General features: G+C 34.1%; 1 protein-coding gene across 1 annotated transcript; it reads left to right on the top strand.

The window, feature by feature from the left end:
* Nucleotides 1-7,231: 7,231 nt before the first annotated feature.
* Nucleotides 7,232-7,805, top strand: LOC112028435 (UDP-glycosyltransferase 87A1). Its single transcript, XM_065782736.1, has 2 exons — nt 7,232-7,739; nt 7,786-7,805. Exons 1-2 carry the CDS (start codon nt 7,232-7,234, stop codon nt 7,803-7,805), a joined length of 528 nt encoding a protein of 175 aa, XP_065638808.1.
* The last annotated feature ends 1,456 nt before the right edge of the window (nt 7,806-9,261 follow it).

The raw sequence follows: 9,261 nt of genomic DNA, 5'->3' as shown, positions 1-9,261 counted from the left end.
GAGACACATTCTTGTTTTCAAATAAGTGACCGAGACATGATCATGGCCGATGAGACTTGTGCAATTGATTTTCAAAAGTTACCACTTGAGGTATGTCTTACTCACTCTACACCTGTTAAATTCAATGATGAAGAGGTTAAAGAGTGTGAAAGATATTTGGAGGCTACACCACTCTTTCCTCCTTTAATGCAACCAAAAGTGGAAGACCTAAAATCATGTCAGCCAACATCTCCACCAGAGGAACCACCTAAACTTGAGCTCAAACCGCTTCCATCAAAGTTAAGGTACGCTTTCTTAGGTCAAGACTTTACTTTTCCAATTATGATTAACAGTTCTTTGAGTGATGTAGAGGAGGAAAAGTTGTTGAGAATCTTGCGGGAACACAAAATAACTTTGGGTTAGACCATCTCTGACATCAAAGGAATTAGTCCTTCAAATTGCACACACAAGATTTTAATGGAGGATAACGTCTAGCTATAGACGTTAAATAAAGCGCTTTTGGGAGACAACCCAAGTTTTTATTTTTTTATATTTTTTTTTATATCTTTATGTTTATGTTTTTATTTTTTTATTTTTATTTTTATTTTCTTTATCTTATTGTTTTTTCTTTCATTTTGTAGGAATAAAGAGACCAAAGAAATCTTCAATGGGTACACGGCTGCACCTCAAGGAAAAATATTTAATTAAAATCAAGGGAGAATCTCTTCTCCTTTCTCATTCTTTTATTTAGTTTTTCTTCATTTTTCCCATTGAGGACAATGTGAAATTTAAGTTTGGGGGAAGGGAATTTATTTTATTTATTTCAAAAAAAAAAAAAAACTTTCTTTTGCCTAGCTTGAGGTTTGTGTTTTAAGTTCATTATACTACTCTTGCTTAAAAAATTTCATTGCTTTCATGCTCAATTCATTGCACGTGCACGTAGCCACTCAGACACAACTTGTTGTTGAAGGATAAAAATGATTAGAAAATCTTGATGATAACAATGTGGAGACTATAACCCTTGTGAGTTTTGAGCCAATCATTATTTTTGAAGGGTTTTTTTTTTTTTTTCTAATCTTAAAGTTCATTTGGAAGTGCGTAACATATTTCCCTTGTTGTAGTCTCATTGTTCTTGCTTTTAGCCAAGAAAAAATGATTTTATGCCACACTTGAACCTTTTGAAGTCATTGATATTGAATGAACTATACTAGTCTTTGAGAGATGAGATTAGGCCATTTTTGTCTACTTTGAGCCATATATGTGTTTTTTTTTTCTTTGGATACATTATCGCTAGTCACCCCATTGAGCTTTTTAATTAGCCTTTCTTTCTTAAAGCTCGTGTCCATAGTATTTCAAGATGGAATTTGATCAGTTTGTTTCAATGTGGTAGTTTGTGCGAGAATTCAAAGAAGAAAAAAATTGTACAGAGTTCCATTTACTCCAATGTTTTAAGTTGCTTAGTAACTAGGGGTATTCATTACCAATGTTTACTCTTATATCAAACCGTAACTTGAAATATGAGTATGCAAAAGCACTTCAAGTTTGTGACTTGTTGAGTAACTGGGTGCATCCATCACAAATGCCTGCATTCACGTCAAAAGATAAGTGACAACTTGAAGTAAGTTAAAAAAAAAGGGGGGGGGGGGAAGTGTCAAAAAGAAGTAAATAAAAAGGGTTCTCATCAAATTTTGAGAAGTGAAATGTAAAGGAGTATTGCTTTGAAGAAGAAGAGTTGAAAAAAAAATGTTGAATGGAAATTCCAAAAAGAGTTGACATTCCGACAAATCTTGAAAACACTTCTTATATTTATCTTTACACATTTTTGTTTCATACCCTTTACTTTTACCCTACATTATGTCCTAATAAAGTCCTTATTTGGTCTTGAAGATTGTGTAGTTCACCAACGGTGTCTTGGTCTAGTGGTGCCAGGGGCTAGACTTGGTAGGGAGAACTACGGTTCGATCCCCCGCAAGCCCGTTGGGAGGAGTTTAAAACCTTAACCCCGGGACCCGCTCCGAAACCGGATTAGTCGGCCCAGTGGGTTCGGATACCGGTTGGGAAACCAAAAAAAAAAAAAAGATTGTGTAGTTCAGATATTGATATGACTGAATAAAAAGTGTGGTATAAATTCTTTTTTGGCATCTTTTAATGAGACTACTTGTTCTTTCTTGATTAACTGTTTTTCATGTGATTTATATGTGAGATTTTTATTTTTCTTACATTATTCCACTCACATATATTGTTGAGAGTGTTATACTCCATTTCAGAGTGATTTCATTTGTTAAGTGATAACACCGGAAAGGTTTGAGTTGAAGCATACTTTCAAATAGAAATTCAAGTCAAGTTTATTCAAAAACTAAGAGTATGTTTAGGTTGGCTACCACTTTTCACTCATAATGAGTTTTGATGGCATGAGAAATTTCTTTAGCATTTGTAGTGTTTTTAAACTTGAACTAATCCTCTTTGCAAAAGGCAATTGAAAAAAAAATGGATTTTCTTTGTTTTTTTTATTTTAGTATTCATTCTCAGAATTTTGTGGGTATATTCCCTACAAACCCTCACGAGACTACAACTCATCCATTAGTGTAAGCTAGGGGTTTAAAGGCTTGTTGCATACGCTAAATGCAATTGAAATTTCCGGCGAAAGTGGATTAGTTAGGATATTTTATTTGTTTTGTTTTACTCTTTATCTGTTTTGCTCAAGGACTAGCAAAAATGTAGGTTTGGGGGTATTTGATGTGCATGACATATATACAATAAAGTATTCATATATCTACATATTTAGCTTTACTTTTATGTTATTTTGTTTCTAATTATATAATATCTTTGTGTTATAGGTAACAAGGGCTTTACATGCAAATTGGGACTAGGCCAATTAAATTCAAGTCCAATTGGAGCAAGAAATCAAAGGAAATTTGCACCAAATCCAAGTCCAATTCGGATTAGGATTCTAGCCTGCACATTAATTAGTATTTTTAGCATAACTTTCGGCTCAGATATCCAATTGAGATGATTCAAGTTGAGCTGAAAAGTTAACTTAAAGGGCTACAACTTTGTAGTTTACCAAAAGTCCGAATTCTAAATTTAAATGGGCCAAAATCGTTGGTTAAATGAAGCCTAAAAATCTAGGATTTTCTCCAAACGGGAATTCAACTTGTAATAGGATTCCTTGACCTATTTAAAGGCTCTTTAGGGTAAAAAGAAGAAGGGAGAAACCTGAGAGGGAAAGGAGGCACCGCATGAAAGAATTTTCTTTTGGGAGTCTTTCAAAAGAGGAGTATCTGAGGACAAAGGCGAGAGCTTCATGTTGATCAACCAATTCGGATGAAAGACATAAGTTTTATTTGTTTTCTTTTCAATTTTATTATAAACTAAATTTTAATTTTTAGAGCATTGATGTAGTCTAGCAATGAACATACAATTTATTTTCTGAGTTATTTTATTTTTAATATTTCCATGATTGAGTGTTTAATTCTTATTCTTAATGCTTACTATTTTTTACAAATTATAGTTTGATCAATTGAATTACAATGAGACCGAGAGGTGATTTGTAATTTTAGTTCTAGAATTAAACACCATTAGTTGAGCGAAAGTAGAGATGCTTTACCGCGACTAGTGTGATTTTTCAAAAAATTCAAAGTACATAATGAGTTTCCAATTATTAGAGATATGGAATTGTTAGTTGAAGATATTTTTGATATTATTCGAGAGAAGATATTGAATACTTAAGGAATTTTTAATCATCAACGAGAGATTATTAGAATTTAATAATTAGGAAGGATAAATTGTGTGGGATTTGTTAGGTGAAATCAATCGCTCTAGATCCATTCTTATCATATTTTTACACTGTTAGATTTTTACGCTTTGTTAATTCTTTTTATTCGTAGATTTATTTTTATTAAATAGTTTAACTTAATTCAGATAGTAGAACATTACATTTATTTTCGATTTTTCCAAATAGTAATTAATTTAGTGAATTTCGATATTCAATAACATTGTTAATCCTTGTGGGTTCGACATTCTTTTTCTAAAAACACTTTACTACTTGTTACGATTCTGTGCGCTTGCAGATTATTTTACACGAACAAGGGAGATGATGGCAGATTAAGGTTCCTCACCCTTACATTGTTGTTCATTGAGGCAAAACACAATAGCAACAACATTACAAAAATGAAAAATAACCATGGCAAAACTAGTGCCACCTTGTACAGTCTCTCACTCTCTCTAACCCTCTTAAGTTTCTCCGTAGCTTCTACATAAAGCTCATGAGTATCTCTTTCCCTCCGGTTAGCTCTTTCTTCCATTTCCCTAGTTGTCATTTCTCTATGATTTGCAAGCTGCAGTTCATTCTCAAGCATGCTTATCCTTTCACGGTCACTCTTACAAGTTTCGTTATCCACCCACTAAAAGAAGCCACATTTGGGACCAACCTGATCATTACAATTATAACAATTAATTTCACAGTTTACAATTAATCACAACTAATAATTCAATTCAATTCAAATACAACAATGTAATGGTTTCTTACATTAAATTGACTACATCCGAGGAATCTTCTTCCATAGTTACCAGCTTTTCGACTTGTTTGTATGGCACAATTCTCAAGGGTACATAAATGATCATCTTCGGCACAGTAGAAACCACTAGTTGTAGAGCCATTGCAAGTTGATGAAGACATAGCAAAAATTTGTTACAAGTTTATAGACCAACAAATCTGTTACAAGTGGCATAGTTCAGATTTTCAGCATGTGTGACAACATAAACCATAGTTCAAATTTGTAAGAAACACCAAATTCCAAGAAAGAAGCAATCAGAGATTGACAATTTGATCACTAAGTGTTGCCATCTAGCTTTAATTTGTGGTTTTGTATGTGTAATATTTTGTGGACTCAATTACAGCTACAAAAACAGAGGCAAATTAAAACACACACATACAGAGGCTGTATAAATGACTTTCCATTCTTTTCACCTTTATTCCATGTCAATGCTTTCTGTTATGACCCTTATAATTTGATAAGGCTTAAAAAACTATGTAGATATAGATCTAGTGCTAGCTATCTTAGTCATCTTTGTCAGCATTAATCTAATCAATGTCATGTAAAAGATGCCCACTAAACCAGTTGCACAATGTGGGGCCTCTAATCTCTCTATTTATGATGGAGATGTAAAAGATGCCCACTAAACCAGTGTCACTACAATGAATGAAAAGAGAGTAGCACATTCAACAAGTTGCACAATTTTTGTATACACACCTTGTCCCCATGAATAACTCCTCCATCAACTAACTTATCACCTTACTTGCAATGTGGGGCCTCTAATCTCTCTATTTATACCAACTGCAAAGCCACACTCTTCCATACACATGACCTACTTCCCAATTCAGTGTCCCACCCTGCATTTAAGCAAGTGACTCCAATATTTGCTACAATGTCATCTTATTCCATCTTCCTCTTCATGACAGTCCAAGTTCGAAAATTAACTCCATAACCTTTGATAGTACATTATGGCATACCATGTCATTATAAGATTACAGAATTGCAGTATAATAATCCACAGTGACTACTAAATAAGGTTATATAAAAGGAATATAAGGTTATTTAGTATTCAAACTCTACTAAGCACTTTCATGATATTACAAATCAATTTATAACCTATAAATTCTGTTACTACCCAGCCATGATGAAACTCCATACAGTTCTTAGCTAAAAACAGATTATATAACTTGCACACAAAATTATTTTAGACCAGTTGGCTAATGTCAATACAAAACATATTTATAATTCAAGAGTTGTTAACCCCATACTATAGTAAGTTTCACTAGTGGCATCTCTGCATTGAACTTTTCTTCCCTTTACAAAAAAAAAAAATATACATGAACTCAGGAAATTTGAATGCAACTTCATAAATGTACATCATTTCGGAGAAATAAGGGCAAGTATATAGCATTCCTAGCTCATAAAATTCTAGGGGAAAAAAACTACCCTACATATGTAACAACAACCAGCTATATTTATATCTTAATATCATTAAGTAAAAGTACAAATTAAGTAAACAAAGCTAAGCATGGAGCAAATTGAAGGATGACCCAATTTTGAAATTTTTTTTTAAAACCCTAGGTTTCAAAAAATCAGATGAACAAAGTAGATGGACAGAGAAAAACCAAAACTTGAAGCTCACCCAAGCAACAGATGAACCCAAAAACAAGAGAAAACAAACGGATCAAATACAAAAAATTTACTGCACAATGAACTCACCGAAACTCACCCAAGCTTCAGATGAACCTAGAATCAAAGCTTCTTCTTCCTCGGGTTACTTGCACGATCAAAGCTCAGATGATTCTCAGTCTAGAGTCTCAAGCGAAGCGCATTGTATTGTGTAGGATCTTCGTTGGGTTGGATGGGAGTGAGTGAGTTTTGGGAGTGAGAGTGAGTTTTGATCCGTTTTGGGATGTGTGTTTTACTTATTTGGTGTTAGAGTAACGGAAAATATTGAGGTGGGTTACAGAGCACTTACGGTTAGAATCACAGGTGGGCAAAATGTCAAAATTTAAACAATGGGTATGCACATAGAATTAGAGGCAAACCACATGTGGCAAAGTGTAATTATTCCTTTTGTATTTATGATTCTTTCAAAATCAGATCAGGCGAGTAAAAAATTAACAATTCATTAGAAGAAAGGAAGTAGAAAATTAACAAATGTTTTCCTTCTTGTCCTGAGCCTGACGTCATGGCATGCGACACTATATAACTGTACACATTAAGCTACAATATTATACTATCACTCAAACAAAAAACTTATTAAAAAAAAAAATCCCGTTCCAATAATTTAAAACAAAAAATCCCCTACTGTTATAGATGAAGACATTAAACCACAGATTCTTAAATTCACCCCCACACATGATCAAACGTACATTTTTGAAAGTTTGAGATTTAGTCTTCAATGTGTTCCATTTAAAAATATGAGGTTTAGATCAATCCCAACTTTTTTTTTTTTTTGGGAAAGAGATCAATCCCAACTTGACGCGTATAAACTGTTAAAATGCGTGACAAAGTTTGCGTCCCAATACTACTATTTGTAATTACAAAACTCTTTTGTTAAATCACTGGCTAATGGCTATCATCACTTTGACTGTTAGCTTATCTTTCAAGTCATTAGTTCCTCTACAGTGGAGTCCTGCCAAATTATATAAAATCCTTGTTCCCACTTTCACTTCAATAGAAGATACCCTTCTATAAAGTCAGAATATCCGGAGATGGATTCCGTGGAAGCTGAAGCATCCACGTTGTACCATGTGGTGGCCATGCCTTACCCAGGTCGCGGCCACATCAACCCGATGATGAACCTCTGTAAAATATTTGCTTCAAAAACAAACGAAACGATCAACATCGATATCATCGTCACCTTTGTTGTCACCGAAGAATGGCTTGGCTTCATCGGCGCCGAGCCTAAACCCGACAACATCCACTTCGCCACCGTTCCTAACGTTGTCCCTTCCGAGCTAGTTCGAGCCGCTGACCATAGCTCCTTCTTCGAATCTACCATGACTAAGTTGGAAGCTCCGTTTGAGCGCCTCCTTGATCGGCTTGAGCCTCCGGCGACAGTTATCTTGTTGGACACTCTTCTGTTTTGGGCGGTTGGTGTTGGGAAGCGGAGGAATATCCCGTTGGCGTCGTTTTGGCCATTGGCGGCGTCGGTGTTCACGGTCTTCCACCATTTTAATCTTCTGCCTCAGAATGGTCACTTCCCATTGCCCGTATCAGGTGGGGTCTTTATTAAACAGATTATTTATTTATTTATTATTAGCAGGATATGCTATTGAGTATTGAGTAATTACTAGAGTGATCGTGCTATATTACAATATTGCTATTTTTAACGGCTCATTCCGCAAGAAAACACCTGCTTTATTGATGCTGTCATTTCTAAATCTTTTGCAAATATGCTACAATAGCAATCTACTATAGCTCAAATGCTATACAAATAATAATTTTTTACTCTCTATCTCTCACTTTTTCAACTTAGAGTATCCTCTTTTGTTAATATCTTTTTATTATCAAATTAAGACACCAATCAATTTTTACTCTCTGTTTTTCACTTTTTCAACTTATAGTATTCGTTTTTTATAATATCTCTTTATTATCAGACTAAGACATCAATTTTTTTTTTAATATAGATAAGAATTAAATTACAGATTTCTTATACAATCATAAAAGACTTTACTAATTAAGCTAACTAGAACTCACATCTCTCACTTTTCTTTCTTCCTTTCCTTTCACTTTTCTATTTTCCTTTTACCTCTTCCTCACCGCCCTGCCTCTCTCCCCTCTCTCCCAAGCCTTCTCTTCTTTCAATTAAAAAATCCAAACTTTTTTTTTCTCTTTCTTAGTTCATTATTCTCTCTCTCTCTCTCTCTCTCTCTCTCTCTCATATGGGTTTGGTTGTTGTGATGATGGTGGTGGTGGTGGTGATTGATTTTGGTTGTGGGTTGAGATTGGATTTTGGGTTGAAATCAAGTTGTGGGTTGTGTTTGATCTGGATGTGGGTTTGGTTTTGGTTGTGTTTGATAGGATCGAATTTTGGGTTTTGGTTGTGGGTTGTGCTTTATTGGATTTTGGCTGTGTATATTCATAATACGGATGTGGGTTTGGTGGTTGTGGTGTTGGTGCAGTGGTGGTATTGGTTAATTTTGGGTTATGGGTTTGGTGGATGTGGGTTAAAGAGAGGAAGAAGAAGAAGAAGATAAAAAGACAAAGAAGAAGAGCAACCGTGGGTTGATGAGAGAGAAAATTAGAGACAGAGAAGAAGAGAGAGAGAAAATAATAAATAAATGATGGTAAACTATGTATTTAGTCTTTATCTTATATGCCATATTTTAATTTGGTCCTTAACTTTTTAATTATGTCAATTTGATCCTTAACCTTTCAATATCGTGTTAATTTAGTCCAACTGTTATTTTTTGAATGTAAATTGATGACGCGTTTAATGGCCAAAAAAAAAAAAAAATCAGCTTTCGTCAATGTGACAGTACACTAAAATTTTATTTTGGCCATTTGTCATGTCATCAATTTTCATCTAAGATATAATGATTGAGACTAAATTGACAAGGCATTGAAAGGTTAGGAATCAAATTAAAATATAGTGCAAAGGATAGAGACTCAATATATAGTTTACCCATAAATGAATAGTATTTAGCTGTGTAGTGAAAAATAAGAGCATTGATATAGGGTGAGTTGTTAAACCATGAGTTAAAATAGATAAAGTAAGGTTTTTTTTTTTTTTTTTTTT

This window comes from Quercus suber, unplaced genomic scaffold, assembly GCF_002906115.3.
Source record: "Quercus suber isolate HL8 unplaced genomic scaffold, Cork oak 2.0 scaffold_312, whole genome shotgun sequence".
NCBI lineage: Eukaryota > Viridiplantae > Streptophyta > Magnoliopsida > Fagales > Fagaceae > Quercus > Quercus suber.
The sequence above is the reverse complement of the archived record's forward strand: the minus strand, read 5'-3'. Positions and strand labels throughout refer to the sequence as shown.

What these genes read in the sequence shown, in the direction of transcription:
- LOC112028435 (XM_065782736.1), top strand. Translation starts at nt 7,232, where the DNA reads ATGGATTCCGTGGAAGCTGAAGCATCCACGTTGTACCATGTGGTGGCC. An exon ending in CTTCCCATTGCCCGTATCAG is followed by an intron (nt 7,740 to 7,785) that starts GTGGGGTCTTTA and finishes TATTATTAGCAG; the next exon opens with GATATGCTATTGAGTATTGA.